The sequence below is a fragment of the Myodes glareolus genome, chromosome 2 (assembly GCF_982192425.1).
Source record: "Myodes glareolus chromosome 2, mMyoGla1.1, whole genome shotgun sequence".
In the NCBI taxonomy this organism is placed as follows: Eukaryota; Metazoa; Chordata; class Mammalia; order Rodentia; family Cricetidae; genus Myodes; species Myodes glareolus.
Window position 1 is genome coordinate 92,417,426 of NC_142027.1, and position 22,828 is coordinate 92,440,253.

Here is a 22,828-nt window from a genome sequence, read left to right on the forward strand (position 1 = left end):
GAGTGGTAGAGGGTCACTGAAGGGTTTGTAGACCACCCTTGCCCCATGGGCAGCCCCCTGTTCAGCTCTCACTTTATGTGTGTGCTAATAAGCCTAGGTAGCGACTGGTGCATCACATCCCTAGACCTGGCTTGGGGCCTAGATTTCAGTAGCACCCTGACGAACTGGAGAGAAAAGTCACTGAGAAAAGGAGAGAAAAGGCTCCTGTCCATATGTTGTGTGACACTTTTTTTTTTTTTTGAGGAGGCATGAGCATATACATCTTCATCCTAGACAGGGAACTAATGACAAACTGAAGTAACAGTAACACCAGTCCAGCTTGGTAAACCAGTAAGTTTGTAGAGATCACTTCCAAGCAGTGGTGAGGGATTACTTACAACTTAAAGGCAGCTGCATCACTGAAAGCCACCCCAGCGTAGATGACAATAATGAAAACTGGGACCCTGGAGCTCTCTTCATGACTTGCAGGCAAAGTTGGCTGAACTGGTTGGAAAGTCTCTTTTCCCCAACAGTCCTTTCTATTTATATAACTTCTGGTAAGTTTCAGGGACTTCCTGAGTCTTAACATGCCTCCTTTCAGAACTTCCTGAATCTTATGGAGCCTGTCTCCAAGTTAGGTTGTTTTCAAACCCAATGGCTGCCCAATTTCCTTAGCTTCTCCCCTAGACACTGAGGATGATGGCTCAGAATTTGGCTCCATTATTAGAGTGCTTGCCTAGCACTGGGTTCTGTCCCAGCACTGCCGAAGCCAAAGTAATAGTGTATAACTGTCATCACAGCACTCAACCGCCACGCTTGCTTCCGGCTCAGGTCTGGGCTCCCTGCTGCCCCTGGCATAACCCCCACCACCTGTTAACTCATGTCCCCCACCTCTCCTTCACAGTTGAGGGCATCCAAAGCCTGATTTGCCGGCGGCGGCTGGGCAGCACCAGTGGCCAAGTGGAGGAGGGAGGTGTCTCCGCAGGCCTGCCTCGGAGGGCTGAGACCTTCGGGGGCTATGACAATGTGGGCAGCCCCAGTAAGAGTAAGTATGTTACCTACGTCTGAGGCTGTGCCTCGGGAAGCTCGTGAGTGGCAGATCCAGTGCTCTGAACAGTGTGACTTCTTGAGTTTTTAGTTGTGAGTCTTAGCCTTTAACAGCTGAGCTATCTCCAGCATTGGGGGTATAATTCCTGAAACAGTCCTCGGTCCTCTGGGTGTTGTGGGCTCTATACTACAAAGCCAGGGCCCTGCAACAGGTTCTCTGGGAGCACCCTAGCATGTATTTATTACATGGTAGGGTTTGGGTGAAGAGGAGGAGAACCCAGACCCGGTGGGATTCATAGCATCCTCTTGTGATCAATTTGGGGTCTCCAGATGGCAGCTTTAAAAAGAAGATATGCAACAGCGACCTCGGGCCCCAAGACTGGCAGGGACCTGCTAGCAGCCCAGATTCCAAATCCTGTGATGGCAACACCCCCAGTGGCTGTGAGGAATCACCACAGGCGGTAAGAGACTTCTGGTAATGTTGATTATGTGGGTTCAGACAGCCCAAGTCGACATAACCACCACTAACATGGCAGCCTTCAAAATTAATCTTGCAGACCCCTGGGAATGGCTGGCAGTGACTCGGGAGGGAGGCAGAGGAGAGAATGGGCTTGACTTCAGTAGGCCAAAAACCTCACATTGGTATCATAAGCTATCCAGAGTGTGTAGTAACATGTGTCCACATTCCTGACATTTCACAGGCTCTTTCCTCCCTATTTGACTCAGCACAACTAATACCTGCGCGTTGTTGCTGATGTTTCCAGAAGCTAAGGCCACCTGCCCCTATCTGTATCTGAGGCTTGAGCAGGACTCTGTGTCTGGCATGGCCACATAAGCTTCACTTCCAAGCCTCCAAGCTTACCCTACTCTAGAGCTGGACATCAGCCACCTAACCACCTCCCAGGCATCCTCTTTTCATTTTCCAGACTCTTGAATGGACGTACATCAAATGCCATAGCACTTGTCCCCCCCCCGCCCCCCCCCACACACATAGTCATAGCTCAGGCCTAGGTCTTTTTCTTTTTCCCAAGCCAAGAGCATGTCTGCTCACATAGTGAGCTGTGGTGGTTGAGGTTTAATCCCAATTGCTACTATCATCTTCTTCTTCACAGGTGGAGATGCCTAACACAGAGAGCAGCTCATGTCTGCCCACTGTCCTGGAGTCAGAGGTACCACCCCTGGTCCACCTCCCCCAGGGACGGCATGCCCACATATCCTGTGTACCTTCATCAGGTAGACCAATTTGGCTTTCTCTCTGCAGCTGGTCCACCGGGTCCAGACACTGTCCCAGCTTCTTCTTAGTCTCCAGGTACCTGCAGCATCAGGGAGGGGACTGGCTGCTCCTGCCCTTTGTTGGTTGGCTGGGTCTAACCAAGGGCATGGCTCTCATCAGCCCCACCCCTATCCCTGTTCCTAGGCAGTTATCACCCAACAGGACAGCTATGTGGAGATGCAGCGAGTGGCCATCCTGGAGCGGGAGAAGCAGTTCCGGCTGCAATCAACACGCGGGAACCTGCTGCTAGAGCAAGAGCGGCAGCGCAACTTCGAGAAGCAGCGTGAGGAGCGTGCTGGTGTTGAAAAGCTGCAGAGTCAGCTGCGCCAGGAACAGCAGCGGTGGGAGCGGGAACTTGCACGACTGCAAGAGAGAGAGGATGAGGCACGCCAGCTCCGCCAGCAACTGGACCAGGAGCGCACGGAGCTGGAACAGCAGCGCCAGGCCTACCAGCACGACCTGGAGCGCCTGCGCGAGGCCCAGCGGGCAGTGGACCGTGAACGTGAGCGCCTGGAGCTGCTGCGCAGGTTCAAGAAGCAGAACACCATACCGGGGGCACTACCCCCAGAGGTGTTAGCAGAGGTAGGTGAGCCTGTGTGGCCAAACTGCTAAATTGGAAATGTGACTTGGTTTAGTGCTTGACTAGCTTGCACGAAGTCCCTGGTTCCAACCCCAGCATTTCATTTTAAAAAAAAAAAAAACAAAACTGGAAGGCGGTGGCACACACCATCAATCCCAGGATCTCTGAGTTCAAGTCCAGTCTGGTCTAAGTGAGTTCCAGGACAACCATATATGATACACAAAGAAACCCTGTCTCAAAAAAAAAAAAAAAAAATATATATATATATATATATATATATATATATAGTGGCACAAGCCTGTCAGCCTAACATTCAAGGGGTGGAGGCAGAAGAATTAGATCATCCTTGGCTACATAGCAAGTTCCAAGCCACTTAGACTATGTGAGACCCTGGGAGGTGTGGAGGCTGCTGTTAAAAGAAGCACATGCTTTTAACCCCAGCAATCAGGAGGCAGAGGTGGATCTCTGAGTTCAAGGCCAACCTGGTCTACATAGAGTTCTAGGACAGCCAGGGCTACATAGACAGACCCTGTCTCCAAAAAGTTTCTGTGAGTAATCCAAATTAGATTGTGTGGCCATATTTGTGCATGAGAAAGAGAACGCATATATATGGCCCAGTGTGACCATGGATATCCATATACTGGTGTGTTCCATGTAGACTGAGGCAGTGCTCTGCAGAATGCAGAATACACCTTCTCAGCTGTGAACTGGACCCAGAGCTGGGTAGGCAGCACCTATTTATCTCCGAGCATTTGCCAGCTGTGTTTGGTCCTCCCCAGTCCATAGCCACCAAAGGGCTGGGAAGCCTTTTGTGGGGTTAACAGTTACCAGCAGGTTCAGCAATGATAGGCTGTGTCTTCTATTACTTTCAGGCCCAACCCACAAGCCACCCTCCCAGTTTCAATGGGGATGGACTAGAGGGGCGCTTAGCCCTAGCCAAAGCACCAGGGACCCAAGGGAGCATGCTGCCGTCTGGCACAGGACCTGAGTACATAGAGCGACCCGAGGTGGCCCGCTGGAACAGTATCACTGCTGAGAGCCGGTCAGCCAAGAGCGATGTGCCCATCCAGCTGCTCAGTGCCACCAACCAGATTCAGAGGCAGACAGCTGTGCAGCAGCAGATCCCCACCAAGCTGGCTGCCTCCACCAAGGGTGGCAAGGATAAAAGCAGCAAGAGCAGGGGTTCCCAGCGTGGGGAGAGCTCAGGTGAGTTGCACCCTACCACCAAAGTTCACGGACCCCTGTAGAAGGTCCACTGTGGAGCTCATGTTGCTTGAGCCTCACTGGAAGCCCCAAATCGGGTCCCCTGTACCATCCAGAGAAGCAGCATGCCCCTCCCCCTGGAGTTCTCTGTCTCAGCAGCAGAACTGAAATGACAGACCTCAGACAGGGAGACAGCCAGCCAAGCACCAGCATGGGCAAGTAGCATGGCAAGAAAGCAATGTCCGTTCTTCCACTTGCATGTCTGTTGCTATGATAAAAATACCCTGACAAAAAGTGCCTTAGAGAAGTGATTTATTTTAGCTCGCAAGTCGAAGGTCAGTCCATCACTGGGGGGAGTCAAGGCGACAAGAGCTTGAGACAGCCTAAGTAACATCCACAGTCAGGAGCACAGAGAATGAGGGCATGTTTGACTAGTGCCCAGTCAACTTTCTCAATTATCCAGACCAGGGCCTAAATCTAAGGCCCTGGAGAAAGTGGAGCCCACTTTCAGGCTGGGTTGTCCACACTGATTAAAGCAAACAAGACAATCCCTCACAGATATGCCCACCAGTCAGCCTGATGTAGGCAATCCTTCACCAAGACCTTTGTCCCAAGTTGCGTTGTTTACTTAGAACCTCCCATCTGGGGCACAGGTCAGGTACTAGGGGCTGTACCCAGCATCTTTGTCCTCTCCCCATAGAGATTCCCTATTCAGTTGACACAGGGAGCCATGACCTTTCCCATAAGCAGAGTTCATGTCCTAATGATCATGGGAAAAGGATGTTTGCTTGGAAGCCACACCCTTCTCCCATCCCAACGTTGAGTGACTCTGTGCCACCTTTCAAAGTGCTTATCTGGCTGCCCATGGGGGAATAAAAGGTAGGGGAGGCCCACTTGCCACCCAGATGACAAAGTCTGGCTCAAGCACCTTCCCTCTTCCAGTGTCCTTCGACCTGAAGCAGCAGCTGCTTCTCAACAAGTTAATAAGCAAGGATGACAATTCGTCACGAAACCGCCGGTCACTGAGTCCCATCCTGACTACCCCCCATGGATCTGCACCTGCCCCAGGTGAGCCCAGCCACTGGGCATTAGGGCCACCCACTGATTGTGGCAGCTTCTGACACCAGTATGCCCCATCTCTCTTGCAGATCCCTGCTTCCCAGCCCCAAGCCCAGTCCCAAGCCCAGCCCCAGCTGCCACGCCCCCTGAGGTCTTCAAGTCTGGAGGCATGCCTCTGCCACCCGCATCCCCAGCTTCCTCACTGCCAACCACACCACTCACCGCCAAAGATGAAGTTGGCAAGGAAGATGTCATCTTCTTCTGAGGGGGCCATGGCCCCAAGAGCAGACCCTTTTCTGTCCTGATAATCCTTTGTCTCTGGGGACCCCATGGGTGACTGTTACTGTCTGGCCATCCCCTTCCCCTGCCTGAGCACACACCAGGCACTTGCTCACCTGTTGGTGTCTTGGGTCCCACAGCTCTCTGTAGAATTAGTGGTAAAGCCTGGATAGCCTCTTAAACCTTTTCACATGTGCATGTACAAAGAAAGTTATTTTAAATTGGAGGTCGAACTCCAGCTAAACCACAGAGCTGTTTTAAACCAGAGGTAGACAGCACAAAGCGGGGAGGGCCAGGAGAAAAGAACAGGTGGGTCTAAGACGACACTGGCTCCAGAGGTAGGTTCTATAACACCCAGAAATCTCTGGATTGAGCTGTCATTAGGCACCAGAAGGCACTAGAATCACCCAGAGTCCATGAATCGCCCTTTGCAAAGCAGCAGTTGATGCTGGCCACAGAGAGACTTGATCAGTAAGTGAACTGGGCAGCGGCAGAGGGCCACATGGTTGGGGAGGTTAGGCCAACCCATGGGTCTGTGGGTTCACAAATCAGTCTGAAGAGGGCTACCAACTGTCACTCCTTGTAGTAGTTGGTGGTTTTCCCAATTCTGCCTCTGGAGGAGCACCTGCCATGTCCTCACATCCACCCATCTGAGACACAGAACCCTGGGTTCAGCAGAGCAGCACATATCCCAGACAGACAGTGTTTGGTCCCTGTGAAATGAACAGATTTCCCCTGGTTCTCCAGTGTCCTGCAGAGAGGCAGGAGTCTGGGCAGCGACTGGTCTGGTCTAGTCTTCCCAGGGCTGGGCACCCATAGGCTCAGGAGGTGACTGGGTGTGGTGACCAAGAATCCTACAGCTGGTGGACAACAGGGTGCTGAAAGTGGTGGTGTCTAATGACTTCAGCGCTCCAGGAGTGGTGTGGGGCCCCCTTGTCCGTCTCTGTCTTGTATCCAGAGTGTATCTCCATTTACCAGACCTCATCCGTGCCATGTTGCTAATCAGTGTTTTGTGGGGTTTTTTTGTGTATGTGTTTTTGTACTGAGATATCAGAGCACTTTAGGAAAGCTGACCTTTAAGCTCCCACTCTCTGAAGAGAACATTCCAGGACCCCACCCGAGTTACGTGGGCTCAACATCAGTTCATATGCCCTGATCTCACCCCAGACACTATGATGTTTTGGACTTAAAAGTTCAAATGATTTCCCCTTGGCCCTAGGTAGAATTTACACATCCCTGCCAGGCGGCCAGGTGTTATCTCACTGTGTTCTGCACACCGTAGAGCAGTGGCATCAGTGTATCTGTCACCAGCAGCCGTGGGTTCCTCCTTAGTGGGTCTCATTTGTAAAGCTGGTGAGCCAGCAGCATTCCCAACTCTGAGACTGAGTGGCGTCCCTTGTCAATTGTGACCTTGATCTTCGTCTACCCTGTGATTATTTCCACAGTGATAACAGAGCATCCTGGCCACAGGGTATTCTGGAATCACCCTAGAACTTATGACCAGATTCTAGCAATAAAAGCATCCAAAGAACCTCAGGCTGAAGCAGACCTTCTTTGGGGTTGGGATGGGGAGGAGAGAGCTGTCTCCTACTGAGATTTTGGTGATGGGGAACATGAATGTCGAAGAGGGAGCAGATGCTGCGGGTGTGGACATGTGGATGTGGTTCAGTTGATACAGTGCTTACCTTGCATACATGAAGTCCTAAATTCTGTCTCCAGTTTGACATGGTATTGCACACTTGTAATCTCAGCACTCAGGAGGTGGATATAAAGGACCAGAAGTTTGAGGTAGGGCTGGGGAGATGTTCCAGTGGTCCAGGCAATTGTGAGGGCCTGAACCTGAGTCAAAAGTCCGATACAGAAGCATGTCTCTGTAATCCCAACACTATCCTAGGCTAGGAAGCAGAAACGAGAAATCCCTGGAAATGCACTGGCAAGCTAGCCTAATGTACACAGCAGTGGACAAGTGGTTGGAACCTGAGGTTATCCTCTGACCTCTCCACACATGCCTGTATTCACACACACTTTTTTGTTTAAGGGCTTGGAGCTGAAGAGATGGCTCAGTGTTTAAGAGCACTGACTGCTCTTAGGGCCTGGATTTAGTTCCCATGGTGGCTCCAAACCATCTGTAACTCCAGTTCTATGGGGATCCATGGGCATTAGGCATGCACTGGTGTACATATACAAGAAGTCTTTTTTTTTGAAAACTAAAAGTTTAGCTGGGTATGGATGGTGGTACACACCTTTAATGCAATGCCAGCAGTCAGTAGGTAGAAGCAGGCAGACCTCTGTGATTATGAGGCCAGCCAAGGCTACATAGTAACCCCTGTCTAAAAAAAAAAAGATAAAAGTAAGTTTCAAGCATCCTCGACTACATAGTAAATTCAAGGTGACCTGGCTCACATGGAGCCTTGTCTCAAGCACAGAATAAATAGGCAATGGTGGGAGTTGGAGCTCGGGGCTGGAGGACTTGGCTAGTACATGAGAGATCTTAGGTCCATCTCCATCCAGAACCACCGGACAGCTCAGGTGAGCCTTTTCTGGAAGTGTCTGTCCTTTTGCTCTATGTCTGCACCATATGTGGTTAATGTCAAGGGCCTTCCCACCCCAGGCTTGGGCCTCAGATCAAACTCTGCCCTCCTGGTACCCAGACTAGGTGAGGGCATGGGCTCAGACTTCAGGTGGGGCACAGATAACAGGACACCAATATGATGTCCTTGAGAGCCGGAGCAGGTGCGACCACCCCAGGGTCAGGAGCCTGATGCTGGCCTGCCCGTGAACCCTGCACAGGTGCTCCACAGGTGAAAGGCTGGAGTGCTCGGTTGGGTTCACTCTTGTGCCACACTACCCCAAGTGCTGCCAGCACACCAGTGGCCCACGAACACCTGTCTTTGTAAAAGCAAAATTTCTTGGACTTCTGGCCAACACCAAAAGGGTGGGGGCTGGGGTCATTGTATCTCAACAGTAGAATACTTGGTTCATCCATCCCTAGTACCAAAAATTGGGGGGAGGGTCAGGGAAGCAACCTGACCTATGTATGTAGCAGGACTGTCTGAAAACACGCACACAAAAGATTGGTATCATGTAAAGTTCAAAGACCGCAGTATCTAGTCTACCAGGCTGGGCCCAATGCTTCCCAAACATCATTCTTGGCTTTCAGGTTAAAAATCATACCCGCGATCAGGTGAGATGGCCCTGTGGGTAAAGGTGCTTGCCACCAAGCCGATCCCCAGGACGCACATGGTGGAAATGGTGACACATACACTAAAATGTAATAAAAACTTAAACTGATTTTTAAAAAAACCCCATCTACTATAGTCTCTTTGATATAGAACACAAATCCACGTCTTCAGAGGCCAGCAAGCATGGCCTGGCCCCAGCTTAAATAGAGCCTCTGTGGCCCTTGATACTGACATGACTGTTCTCATTTAGGTGTGGCCTTCCTGGAAGCAGCAACCTACAGTTTTCCTCCCAGGACTGCAGGAAGTGGAGAACATTCTCCCAGGCCCGGGCTCAGTGGCAGAGGTAGTCAGATACTGAGAGGCCAGTAGGCTGAGAGAGTCCTGAAGGGTGGAATAGACGAGCGGTTTCCCACTTAATGCTCCATGCACCTGTATAACCAAACCATACCATGTGACTTAGGCCAGAGAGTGACTGCTCTAATCACCTCACGTACAGACTGGCACCATACCAAGATATTTAATAGGCATTCCAGTATTCCAGCTTCCCCAATGCCCGACCCGAGGCATGGCATGTCTCTCCCACTCACCTTCAGGTAAGCCAGCAAGTGGGGGGTTCTAGCAGAGTACTCCTGGGACTTTGCAAGCCCGGCTTTGGCTCTGAGAGTCCTGGGGTCCTCCTCATGTGGCCCCCCCACTCCCCAGTGGAGCAGATTTTCCATGAAGCCCTACCTGGGACCTGGGATCTATCAGCCCTTTTCCTTCCCATGCAGGGGGTTACTGGAGTACACGATTATGGATGCACCCCTGGCCAGTGGTTCCCACTCTGGGAATCTGAGCCCTCTGTTGAGCCCCACAGTGTCCTCCACCTGCCACTCCAGGGCCTCATCAAGAGCTGTCTGCCTCAGCTGTGCTGCTAGCCCTGGCAGCCTGATACATGCTGAGGAGGGAGGAGATGGTACCCATGAGGCCCACCAGCCAAGGAGGGAAGCGGCCAGCCCACAAGACACCTGGGGGCAGCCAGTGCACAGCATTGGCCAGGTCAGCCAGGTTGCTGAGTAGAGTTAACACCTCTGACCACATCTTTGCCTCCATGGCCCTCCGCTTGCTCCTGGGTAGCTGGCTGTGGGAGAGAAGGGGAAGGGAGTCACTCATTGCCCGCCCTTCCCATATCCCCCAGAAAGGAGTAAGCACAGAGTGACCCACAACCGCAATTCCACACATGCTTTCCAGGATCCCTGAGCATGGAGTGTAGGGGTTGTGACCATTGATGTGATCAACTTCACATCACCCACCCACCCTGCTGTGGGATGCAGCCATGAAGGCTCAGCCTGTAGTCCTCATTCTAGCAAGCCTGTTCCTCTACCTGGAAAAGACACTACTTCCCACCCAGAGGCTAAAGCAATGCTCAATGCTCTTTAAACACACACACACACACACCCTTTAATTGTTTGTGATCTATCCCCAGAGCCACACACATCAATACCAAACGCACACCCTTTTGTATTGTAGTGTTCTATTCCCTGAACCCACACACACCATTTTTTTTTTTTTTATAGCTCTGGCTGTCCTGGAATTCTCTTTGTAGATTAGGTTGACTTCAAACTTACTGAGATCCTCCTGACTTCCTCCCAAGTGCTGGGATTAAAGGCATGTGCTGCCACCACCCAGCTTACACATACCCTTTTGTAGAGATCTATCCCTTGAAACACACAAACACACACACACACACACACACACACACACTTTCTGTAGTGATCTATGCCCTGAACCTAACAGCAATCAGGACTGCTGACTGCTCCATATACTTCTGTATATGGAGAGGAGGAGGGATGGCTGACTTCTGTATATGGAGATGTGGGGATGGTCACTGGCCCCTCATCTGACATTCTAGTCACTTCCCTCCTGACCTCCCAGCCCTGCTGTATGCAGTTCTGCCCTGATTGCATGGAGGTGCTGTGAGGAAGTTGTCATCCAGCTAGGGTGAGACTTTCCAATGGTACAGCTATCTAGGGGGCCACCCACACTCCTGCTCTGTTTGGTTCCACAGCTGGAATTTGACTAAACCATACTTTAGTTTGTCACTGATGTCCCATGAAGCATGGCAGACATCTACGTACAACTTTCCAAGGAAACAGTTCCCACATTAGCCCTGCAAAGGTCAGCAGGGGCATCGCTCAGAGAGGTGGCCACTCTGTACACCCTGCAGGAGAGGAGAGGTTAGGATGTGGTAGGACGCAGTACCTGGTGAAGGTGTCCGTGGGGCTCCGCAGCTTCTGTCTTAGCTTCAATGCCGTCCACAGAGACCTGCAACACAGGAGACCATGGATGCCCTGCCACAACAGCATGGCCAGCTGGGAGAGGAAGGGGTCAGCTCTCCACAGCAGCTGAGGCCTCAAGATCCTCTACTACCTTTAGCCTAACGAACTCTGAGACCAGCCACCCTCCATATTTGGCCAGCAGTGGTCCTGCTTGCAGCCTCCTGCACAGAGCTGCAAACTAGCTGTGCCTTGGAAGAGAGACTTGTCCCTTTTAGGGGTAAAGGCTGGGGTTCTGTCCTAGTTAGCTTTAATTGTCAAACTGAGTCAGCCTAGAGTCACCTGAAAGCCTTGACTGAGGATCAGATTAGCCTGTGGGTATATCTGGCAGTAGGGTCGTATTATTAACTAGGGAGCAGAGGAAGTCCTAAGTGAGAGGAGTCCTGAGTAAATACATAGTGTAGACTCCTGCGGGTCATATCAAGGACTCCAATGCCTTAGTCCCATGTGAGTGGAAAAGCTCTCCAAAGAGTGAGCTGGTGGTCATGCGGATGCTGGTTGGGGTGGGATGGCTTTTGTTTTTGAGACAGGCTCTCACTAAGTAACCCTGGCTTCCCTGAAACTCACTATATAGACCAAAGCCCCAGCTTTTCTGTACATGTACCCAAGTCTCTGTCACTTCTTTAGGGTCACTGTCCCTTCTTCATTCCCTTGACCTCTCTGGTCAGGGATCCAGATCCAAACTCTGCAGGTCATGGCACCTATGAGTCAGCAAGCAGTGTTTCTCCATGGTTCTCTGCCTTAAGTTCCTGCTCTGCCTTCCCTCAGTGATGGACTGTAACCTGGAAGTGTAAGCCACATCAACCCTCTCCTCTCCCCAAGTTGTTCTCAGTCAGAGCGTTTTTGTCGCAGCAACAGAATGAAATTAGAAAAGGTTCTCGCGTAGCCCAAGTGACCTTGGACTTGTATAGCATGGTCTTGAACCCTGATCTTCCTGCCTCCACCGCCTGAGTGCAGGTACCACCGCATCTAGTTTATGCAATGTTGAGGATGGAAAGCAGGGCCTGTGCATGCTAGCAAGCGTTTCACCAACTGAACCACACAGATCCCACTAGAGTCGGCCATGCTGTGGACCCGCCCAGTGCTGGCAGACAGCCTACAGTGTGCATGGGAACGGAGACAGCAAGCTTGATGGGGCCTCAGAGGCCAGCAGAGGTCAGCAAGAAACCATAGTCATGAAAGGACAATCAGGACATTGTCCAGGCATGTCAGGGGAGCATACATCCAAAGGCTGGGAAGGAATTTCCAGGGCCAGGTGTGGTGGTGGCACAGGCCTGTCATCCCAGCTTCTTGGGGGGTTGAAGCAGGAGGATCCAAATTCAAGACCTGCCTGGGATACTTAATGACGTTCCGCCTCAAAATAAAAAGTAAAATGAAGCTGGATGGTGGCACAAGCCTTTAATCTCAGCACTCCGGAGACAGAGGCAGGTATCTCTGAGTTCAAGGTCAGTCTGGTCTACAGAGCGAGTTCCCAGGACAGCCAGGGCTAAACAGAGAAACCCTGTCTCGAAGAAAAACAACAACAACAACAACAAAAAGTAAAAGGAGGAGTTGGCAAGATGGCTCAGCAGATAAAAGCCTTTGCAGCCAAGTCTGGTACCCTAAGTTGGATCCCAGCATCCACATGATGAAAGGAAATGACCACCCAAATTGTCCTCTGACCGCCATACATGCACCATAGCACATGCGCACACATACACAAAAATAAGAAGTAAATAAATGTTGAGAGAGAGAGAGAGAGAGAGAGAAAGAGAGAGAGCTAGAGATATAACCCTTGGGGAAAAAAATCAGTGCTGAGGGTACCTGGTGCTCACTGGGCAACCAACTTAGTTGAGTTAGTAAGGCCCAGGCCAGTAAGAGTAGAAAAAAATAAAAAATAAAATAAAAAGGTGGAGGGCCAGCAAGATGGCTCAGCAGGGAAGAGGTGCTTGCCACCAAACCTAAGGATCTGAGTTCAATCCCCAGGACCCAAATGGTTTCCTTACAGGAAAGAACCTGTAAGCTGTCCTCTGAACTCCACATTGCACTACACAAGCCCCTCCCCACACACAAATAATTAAAAGAAATTTTTAATTAAATAATTAAAAAATTAAAATAAAGGGGAATGACTAAGTAATGACATTTGAGGTTGACTTCTGGTCTCCATGCGCTCACACACACACACAGGCATACAAAAAAAAAAGCATGGAGAAATAAAAAACAAGTAAATAAACAGAAATTAAAAGAAAGTCAAGGAAAAGCAAGGGAGATGGCTCCGTGGTTAAGAGCACTTGCTTACAACTGCTAGGACTTTAGTTCGGATCCCAACACCCACACGGCAAGCTGGACATGTCCTGAACACTCCAGTAACCCCAGTGCTGAGAGGCAGGAGGGTCACTGCAGCTTGCTGGCTGCCAAACAAGCCAAAACACAAGCTCTGGGTTCAGGCCAACACAAAGAGTAACAGAAGACATTTTATGCCCCTATCTGGCCTCTGCACAGGTACACTCTGCCACATTCACATACAAACACAAATAATAAACTCACTTTCTATGGGACTGGAGAAGGGACTCAGTAGTCAGGAGCAGGCTCTTGTACTGCTCTTGCAGAAGGTGGATTCAGTTCCCTGCACTCGTGTTGGACAGCTCACAGCTGCAGGTAACTCCAGCCCCAGAGACCCCAACACCCTCTTCTGGCACAGGCACTATGCCAGTATGTATGAAATCACGAATATAATTAAAAACAAAATCTCTTTAAAAGCTTTTGAAAATAAATACATCTTTTAAGAGACAGAGAAGGGGCGGGGGGCAGGGATCGGAATCAAAGGGAAGACTCTGCGGTGCTAGCTTTGAAGAAGGAAGGGTCCACAAAAGGTTGTGAACCCACTAAACTCTGGAAAAGGGCAGAGGTGGAGAGACAGTGGAGCCTCCAGGAAGGGACCTGGACTTTACCCAGGAAATTGGTCTCAGGATTCTGACCTCCAGCACTGGGAGTAACACATCTGTGTTGTTTTTAACAGCACATTTATGTCTAACTGTTACAGAAGTTACCTTACCAGAAACGGACACAGGGTCAAACAGCAAGGGGAGGGGCTGAAGATACCGCTCAGCAACTAAGACGCTGGCTGATCTAGCAAAGGACCTGGGTTTGGTTCCCAGTACCCACACAGCAGCTCACAACTGCCTGAAACTACAATTCCAGAGGCTCTGCCATCCTTTTCTAACTTCTGTGGCTGCTACACACACAGGGTGCGCAGAAATATGTGCAGGCCAAAGACCCATACACATAAAACTTTAAAAAAAAAAAAGCTGGACAGTGGTGGCACATGCTTTTAATCCCAGCACTCCAACCAACTGACCTCTGTAAGTTCGAGGCCAGCATGGTCTACAGAGCTAGTTGCAGGATATCCAAAGATACACAGAGAAACCCTGTCTCAAAAAAAAAAAAAAAAAAAAAAAAAAAAAAAAAAAAAAAAAAAAACAGAAAAAGAAAAGATTAAGAAAACCCCAATATGTGAAGACTCGCCACCTCCTTTGAACCTCCTAATAAAATATAAAAGGGCTGGAACCCCTACAGCTCTGCTGAGGTAACAGCACTTGGGGACCTCAGGTGTTCCCTCTGGCAGATGTCACGTACCTGACAGCTCCAAGGAGTAGAGAGAGAATCCAGAGGGCTGTGCTCAGTGTCCACCACCCAGCAGAGTCCACCTGGAGGACCTTGGCATCGGCAGCCCAGGCGACATGCTCACACGGATAGTACAGCTGGTCAGCCATGTTACTCAGGACAGACAACCATCGGACGAAGATGTCCTCCTTCTGTGAAACCAAGTGGTGGGACAGGCCTGCAAGTCACAACTCCCTGTCTGATTTAGGATGGGGCCATTCTCCATGACCACAGTCTGTGCCCTTCCACAGAGGAGAGCTAGGGGCCTGGCTTCCTCTGCTCATGCTCATTGCACAGCTCACTGGGTCTCAACTCAGGCTATGAAATTCCCTGGAGAGCTGTCAAAACCCCAAGTCCTACACCAGCCCTGAGCATTGCCTCAGAGGACTTGGATAGACACCAAAGGTTTACTTTGCGGTTATTTCATTTTTATTTATTTATATGGGGTATGTTTGTGTGTGTGTGTGCACGCGTGTATATGTGTATAAATATGTATAAACTCCCGTGTGTATGCAGTACCCTCCGAGGCCAGAGAGCATAGGATCCTTTGAAGCTGGAGGTAGAGGCATTGATGAGCACCGTACATGGGTGATGGGAACCCCACTCTGATCCTCGTGACTAAGCAGCAAGCATTAACCACTGAGCCATCTGTCTGACCCCAGGAATTCTGTTTTAAAGACAGGGTGTCATATATCCCAGGTGGTCTCAAACTCATTATGTAGCTGAGGACGACCTTGAACTCTATGTAGTATGGTATGGTGTGCTGTGTGTGTGTGTGTGTGTGTGTGTGTGTGTGTGTGTGATGCACATGAGTATAAGTGCCTTTGGAGGCCAGAAGAGTGTATGGGATTCTCTAGAGATGTCGTGACAGTTGTGAGCTCTAATGTGGGGGCTGAGCATCAAACTCTGTTTTTAACTACCAGTCCATTCCAACCTGTTTTTTGTTTTTGTTTTAATTCTTGGGGTGTATGTGTGTGTGTGTGTGTGTGTGCGTGTGTGTGTACATTCTTGTATGTGAGTATGGGTGCACGCTTGCCACAGCCCTTGTGTGGCAGCTGGAAGACAACCTCAGCATCATTTCGTGCCTTCTATTTTGATTGAGGCAGAGGTGCCTCTGCCCCCACCCGCCAAGCTAGCTGTCCTTCACACTTCTAGGGAGACTCTGGTCTCCACCTCCCACCTCCCTGTAGAAATGCTAGCATCACAGACTGTCACATTACCTCATCCAGATTTATGTGGGTTCTAGAGATTGGAACTCAGGCCCTCGCAAGCACTTTAACCTGCTAAGCCATCTCCATGGCCTGCACTCTTCTTCGAGACTGTGTCTCTCAGGTCCTGAAGCTCACTAAACAGGCTAGGCTGACTGACCAGTGAGTCCCAAAGATCCTCCTGTCTCTGCTTCCTGAACTCTGGAATTACAAGCTTGAGCCACCACACCCAACTTACCTTACAGGGGTTTTGAGACTTACACTCAGATTCTCAGGATTAAACAACATTTCACTAACTATCTCCCCAGCCCAGATCTTAAACCTCAGATCCACTTGCCTCTGCCTCACAAGTGCTAGGATTACTAATGGTGGCCTCCACCCCTGGTTCAGGGACTTTTAAAAAGTGTGTGTGTGTGTGTGTGTGTGTGTATGTGTGTGTCTGCTTGTCTGTGCAAGATGTGAGTGTGGGCATACATGAAGAGGTCAAAGGACAACTTTCAGGAGTGGGTTTTCTCCGTCCACCGTATATTCCAGGGACCGAAGCTCAGGTGATCAAGTTTGTATTGTGAGCAGTTTTACCTGCTGAGGTTGGGGGGTGTGGCTCAGCAGCAGAGCCCCTGCCTAGAATCCCCCACTGAGGGGCAGTGTTTGTGGCTTAGCAGTCAAGTGCTTAAGTAACATGTACAAGACCTTGGCTCCATGGCCAATACAGATACAAAAAAAAAAATAATAATAAAATCACCGAATAAGAAGTGCTTTGGAGCAAGCCCTTAAAACACCCACGGAGACCCTTACTCCCGGCTCCTTTGGAAGGTCTAATCCCCCTCCCTACAGCCCCATTAGCCCTGTTACCTCTGTCCCCAGGCCATATTGCTTAGTGTAGACAAACATGGCTGGGTCATCAAAGAGTCGCAAGACCGTCCTGCAATGGCTGAGCTGAGCTGACACCACCAGCAAGCGTCTTCCCAGTTCAGACCTGCTGGGACATTGTTCCACTAGGACCCCACCGACGAGCTGGCAACAATACCCCAGTGTCCGGATCTGTGGGAGACCAGAAGCAATTACCACAGGCCGCATTGTGGACTGAGCTGCAATCCCCACCACACACCCAGTCATGGGCCCTTTAGGATGGAACCTGGAAAGGGCTCTAAGAGTTGGCAGGTATAGTAGCTAAGAGAAACTGAGGCAGGGGAATCACCCCCAAGTTTAAGGCCAGAGTAGGCTATTGAGTGAGACCCTGTCTCAAAACAGCAAAGTCCTAAGAGTCAACAAACTTCCAATCCAAACTGAAAGGTTTTGTTTGTATCTTTTGTTTCTTTCTTTTAGTTGCTGAGGCTGGGTCTCACTCTCACCTCAGTCACACCATAGCCTAGCAAGTCACTGTCATCCCCCTGCCTCCGCATCCCCAGTGCTGTAATAATAGGCATGAAGCACTTTACCCGGCTAAAACTTTCAATTTCTCTCTCTCTCTCTCTCTCTCTCTCTCCCTCTCTCCTCTCTCTCTCTCCCTCCCTCCCTTCCTCTCTGATGTACCTTTATTGTAGTTGTCAATTTAAGACAAGATCTCATGTAGCCCAGGCTAACCAGACACTGTGGTCATGATTAGAGTTCCTAACCATCCTGGCTTCTACCTCCCAAGTGCTGGAATGAGAGCTGTGCAACATATTTGGAAGTCACAGTGCTGGGGACAGAACCCAAGGCCTCCTGCATGCTAGACAAGCACTCTACCAACATCCCAGGCTCTGAAGAAGTTCTTTAGATGAGAACTTGACATCAAAGTCCAAAAGATGCCACACAGCACATCTCTCATCCCAGTGCCAGGGGAGCTGAGGCAGGAAGACCAAAAAGTTCAAGGCCTGCCTGAGCTACATAACACAACCCTGTTTCAACAAAGAGAGAAGAGTGGAGGGAAGGGAGAAAAGAAAAGTTGCCAAGGAGAGTTCCACAGGCATGCTAGCTTGTGTCACCAATGACTGGAATGACAGGGACAAAGAAAACAAAACTATGTCTGTCTCCTGGGTTCGCCTTTGCCCATAGGCAGGGTCACGAGGCTGAAAGGGAACTTCTGTTTGCCCTTCCTGGCCTAGCCAAAGCCCTTAGTTGGACAGAAAGAGCGGTCTAAGAGACAAAATAGTAGTATGCTTCAAATACTTTAGAGAGAAGGGAGGCATTCAATAAAAGACTTAGGTAAATGAGATTTGCCAGGCTCACCACCCTTATATCTTTGTTTCTTTTGTTTTTGAGACAGGGTGTTGTGTAGCCCAAGCTGGCCTTGAACTCCTAATCTTCCCGGTATGAGTGCTGAGATCACTGGCTTGTGTCAACACGCTTGGTTTATGTGGAGCTGACGATGGACCTCAAGGTTTCATCTACGCCACGAAAGCACCGGGCTACAGACCCAGCTCTATTATCTCATTTGCTTGTCAGAAATTGCTGGTCTCAAACTGTGTGTGGTAGCACACACCTATAATCCCAGCAACTTGGGAGGCTGAGGTGAGAGGAACTCATGTGAGACGCCAGCCTGGTTCACACAGTGAGTTCCAGTGAGGCCTTGTTCCTGTTGTTTTGATTTTAACTCCTTTTCGGCCTGACTGTAATGTCCAACTTAGAAGAAAATGGTTGGAACTTAATTCAACCAGTAATGTCTGCCTATAAGGAACTGGTCGGGAAAGCTACGTCTAACCTCAGAAGGCCAAGTGGATCAATGCTCATGTTGAGCGAATTTTACTGTTAGCAAAATACTGTAGATGCAGGACCAGCTTTGAAACATTCAAAATCCCCCTGTGAGGTGTCTGCGGCAACTCAGACATATATAGCGGCTGGCAGGTACTAAATGTCCAAATGCAGGATCTGATTGGTATGGCTGTAGCTAAATGACCAACTACAGTGGACTTAATTCAGGGTCGTCAAGGCTAGGTCTGGAAGTCTGGCCGTATTTGGCTGAAATAATGCAAGTGCCCAACTGGAAGGGATTCTGTCATCACCTAAATGTTCAGTTACAGGACAATGTAACGTGCTAATCCCCATTTGAGGCTGTTCAAAATAATCCAAGAACACTGGTGGCCTGGTGAGATCTTGGTCATTATTTAATTCTGCAGGGCTGGGTTGGCAGGTTTGACCCCAAATGTCCAACACTAGATGACAGATCGGGGATCCAGAGGGACACGAACCTGAAGGCAAGGCACTAGCTGCCTTGCTAAAAACCACTAGATAATATTCCTAAAGCTAACCCCCAAGGTCCATTCCCTTATTTGGCCACTTCTCCTGAGGCTGACTAGCAAGGTCCTGCTACCAAAGCACTGAAGTCCAGCAATCTAAAGCCCTCTTTGGATACCCTAATTGATATGCTCAATCAAAATTAAATGTCTCATCCTAACGCGGGGTTTCCCCTTTACCCTTATAAACTGCCATTTGCCAATGGGTCACATCCGTCTCCTCTCTATCCAGTCCTTTGTTCCCCCCAGGACAAATAACTTTCCCTGTTCCCTTCCCCTTCTCCCTTGTCCTCGGTCCTGTCTTTGTCTCTTATTCCCTGCCCTTTGTCCTCCTGGGGCAAATCTTTGGGCTGAGAACTTGGTTGTGTGGTGTCTTGTACCGATACCGGTCCCTTTAGAAACCCCTCTATGGCCTCAGTTTCCCCATCTCTGAGTTCTGACCAAACTCCAGGTCACTCCGGCGCAGGGCGGACCCAACCTCCTCTCACCAGGCGGTCCCGGCCCCTGTGGGACTCCAGCGAGGAAGCCAGACTGTTCAGCAACGCCATGGCAACTCGATCGTGATGTCACCCTGGGCGGGGTCAAAACTCCTTCCGGAAAGGGTTGCAGGCTGGCGCAAGCGCAGCTGCGGCCCTTTGTCCCAGTACTGGCGCGGTGTAGGCGTGCTAACCTGAACCCCGGGTGCAAATGTATTGCTGCTACGTGTGTACTCCCTGCCCGGGCACCCAGAATGATCTCCCAAGCCTGTTGCAATCCGCTCCACGGCTTCTTATGCAACTCCACAAGCAAAGTGTTTCAAAATTAACTCATTGTCCGCATTAAAAAAGAAAATCCAAGCAAAAGCATGTGTCAGACCCACACAAAAGGAATTTCTCCTTAAAAGTGGGCTGCACTTGTGACCTGCTTTATCAGCTTGTCTATAGTGAGCATGTGTGACCAGTATCTTAATTTTCATTTTCTTCGAGGAGTGATCAGATTGTTTGGTTGTTCGGTTCTTGATATATACACATACACACATATATACATACAAACACACAAACACACACACACACACACACACACATATTTAGAACCTCATGTTGCTCAGACGATCCTCAAACTCAGACTCACCACGTACTCAGGCTGGCCTTAAATTCCTGATTCAGTCAGTCTCCCAAGTGTTGGAATGACAGGCATGTGGCACAAGGCTGCAAGGCCTTCTAGACGTTAGCAGGCTCCAAAGTACCTTTTGAAGAAAATGAGCCAGGCATGGTGACCCAAGCCTTTAGTGAACTCAGGAGGCAGAAAATCTCTGTGAGTTCTAGGCCAGCCAGATCTACATAAGGAGCTCCAAGATAGCCTTGGGGTACATAGACCCTATCTCAAAAAAAAAAAAAAAAACACAGAACAAAACACAGAAAGAAAAGGCCTACATAGGGCCAGCAGGGTGGCCTAATGGGTAGAGACGCTTGTGGACCAAGCGATGACAAGAGCTCCGTGGAGCTAACACGATGGAAGGGAAAAACTGACTCCCAAGCTGTCCTCTGGTCTCCACAGTTAGACTTTGGTGTGTGGTGTGTGTGTGTGTGTGTGTGTGTGTGTGTGTGTGTGTGTAAACAACAAAATGTACAAAGTTCTCTTCCAAGAAGGATAAAGTTTGGTAGCTTAAAGGTGTTTGATCCATATCCACTTGGGGATGGCAACAGAGGATTCAGCTTAACAAACTGGGGCTTTTGCGGGGAAAGAGGGGACAGGGAGGGGATGGCAGGTATTTTGAGTGTTTGTTACTAAACAGGATCTTATGCAATCCAGGCTGGCCTCCAACTGAATTTGTGGCCAAATTCTGGACGATCAGATTCCTGATCTTCCTGCCTCCACCTCCAAAGCTTTGGGATGACAGGTGTGTGCCACCAAGTCCTGTTTGTGCAGTCCTGGGGATGTAATCAGGGTTTTGTGTTTGACAAACACATGTCCCACCTATTGACTAAGCCACATTCATAGCCCCCAGAATAGTACCACCCCTCCGAGGCAGGGTTTCTCTGTGTGACAGTCCTGCCTGTCCTAGAACTCACTTTTTAGACCAGGCTGGCCTGGAACTCACTGAGATTCAACTGCCTCTGCCTCCCAAGTGCTGGGATTAAAGGTGCCCCCCCACCATGGCCCTGGCAAGAACAGTATTATTTATTTTATTTATTTATTGTTATTATTTATTTATTTATTTTGGGTTTTTTGATACAGGGTTTCTCTGTAGCTTTGGAGCCTGTCCTGAAAACTAGCTCTTGTAGACCAGGCTGTTCTTGAACTCACCGAGATCCACCTTCCTCTGCCTCCCAAGTGCTGGGATTAAAAGTGTGCGCCACCACTGCCCAGCTAAGAATAGTATTCTTTTTTTAAAAAAAAAACAAAAAACATTTATTTAACTTTATGTACATTGGCATCAGATCTCCTGGAACTGGAGTTACAGACAGGTGTGAGCTGCCATATGGGTGCTGGGACTTGAACCCGGGTCCTCTGGAAGAGCAGCCAATGCTCTCAACCACTGGGCCAGCCCCAAGAATAGTGTTCTTAAAGTGACAAAGGAGAGTCTCTCAGGGTGGTGAGCTATGGGTAGGTGGATAAAGGATACATAAAGGCTTGTTAGTAAAGCTTATTGAGTAGGAGGTTGGGGGTGTAGCTCAATAGGGAGACAGAAGACACAGAATGGAGCAAAGGAACAATTTTACTCAAGTCTAGCATGGTGAAGTTTATTGAGGTTTCTTACAGGAGGTTAGATCATTGGGAATGCGCCCTGGAAAGGACTGTTGGCATCCAGGCCTGTTTCTGTCTGCCTCTGCTTCCTGGAATTCATGGAGACTCTGGCCATGGTGTGCTGATTCCCACAGCCCAAATCAATAAAGCCAAGAGACTGAAGCCTCTACGATCATAACCTAAGATAACTCTTTCCCTCTAATAAGTTGGTTGCATTTTTTACCATAATAGAAAGCCAATATAATGCCATACGTATATGTTTCTTTTACTGATCTTAGCTTTTTTTTTTTAGGTTTGTCAACATAATAACATGTATCAGAACTCCATCTCTTTTCGGGAAGTGAATAATATTCCAGTTGATAGGCATGCCACAATGTGTTTATCTAGTCACCCATTGTTGGACTTTTGGGCTCTGTCTACCTTTTAACTCTTATGTATAAAGATGTTAAGAGAACACGCACTGATATGCACTTGTTCAGGTCTCTAGTTTCAATACCAGAAGTGGAATTACTGAGTCATGTGATTATTTCTTCTCTCTTCTTCATTTTTGGTGGGTGGGGTGGCTGGTGGTGGTGGGGTATGTGAGTGTGTGTGTGTTGCTGGGATAGAACCTAGGGCCTTGCAGTTGGTAGACAACACTCTATCATTGACCTACACCCCCAAGCCCTGTGTTTAACTTTCAAAAACTGGATTTACATTTTGTTTATGAATGTACATGTGGGCGTGCACACACTTGAGTAGGCCATCGAACATGAGTGATAGGCAGGGGACAACTTTCGGGAGTCAGCTGGGTCTCGACTCAGGCCTTCCTCTGCTCCTCTGCATGCTGAGCCATCTCCCTGGCTCCAGGTTTCTGAGGGATTGCCAGTTCTCCAGGGCAGCTCTGCTCCACTCACAATGCGGCAGGACTGGAGCCCCGCCAGTGTCTTTGCAACATCCTTTTTATTCTGATAGCCAGCCTGGTGAATGGGAAGTGGTCTCCATGTTGCATTTCCCTACCTGGATAGCTAACTCATTTTTGAAAGACAACTCCTGTCCATTTCAACCTCTGTTACTGTCTCCCCTTTCCTCCCTTGCTCCTAACGACATTTTTTCCTCCTGTCCCTTCAAACGAAGCAT

At 49.4% G+C, this 22,828-nt stretch overlaps 2 protein-coding genes across 6 annotated transcripts in view; one reads left to right on the forward strand and one right to left on the reverse strand.

The window, feature by feature from the left end:
- Arhgef18 (Rho/Rac guanine nucleotide exchange factor 18) overlaps positions 1–6,951 on the forward strand; it is a 105,648-nt gene extending 98,697 nt beyond the window's left edge. For all 5 annotated transcript variants that reach the window (XM_087902871.1, XM_087902876.1, XM_087902869.1 and 2 more), the window contains 8 exons: positions 884–1,024; positions 1,357–1,487; positions 2,139–2,195; positions 2,288–2,335; positions 2,444–2,881; positions 3,752–4,085; positions 5,025–5,150; positions 5,231–6,951. In XM_087902871.1, the coding sequence (XP_087758997.1) occupies positions 884–1,024; positions 1,357–1,487; positions 2,139–2,195; positions 2,288–2,335; positions 2,444–2,881; positions 3,752–4,085; positions 5,025–5,150; positions 5,231–5,406 (1,451 nt within the window). In that variant the 3' untranslated portion in view covers positions 5,407–6,951. The remainder of the gene's footprint in view (positions 1–883; positions 1,025–1,356; positions 1,488–2,138; positions 2,196–2,287; positions 2,336–2,443; positions 2,882–3,751; positions 4,086–5,024; positions 5,151–5,230) is intronic.
- Positions 6,952–9,093: 2,142 nt separating this feature from the next.
- Pex11g (peroxisomal biogenesis factor 11 gamma) lies at positions 9,094–19,659 on the reverse strand. The gene is made up of 5 exons (XM_048429054.3): positions 19,471–19,659; positions 16,620–16,808; positions 14,533–14,711; positions 10,844–10,906; positions 9,094–9,722 (listed from the first exon to the last, which is right to left on the reverse strand). Exons 1-5 carry the CDS (start codon positions 19,528–19,530, stop codon positions 9,488–9,490), a joined length of 726 nt encoding a protein of 241 aa, XP_048285011.1. The 5' UTR covers positions 19,531–19,659; the 3' UTR covers positions 9,094–9,487.
- Positions 19,660–22,828: the final 3,169 nt, after the last annotated feature.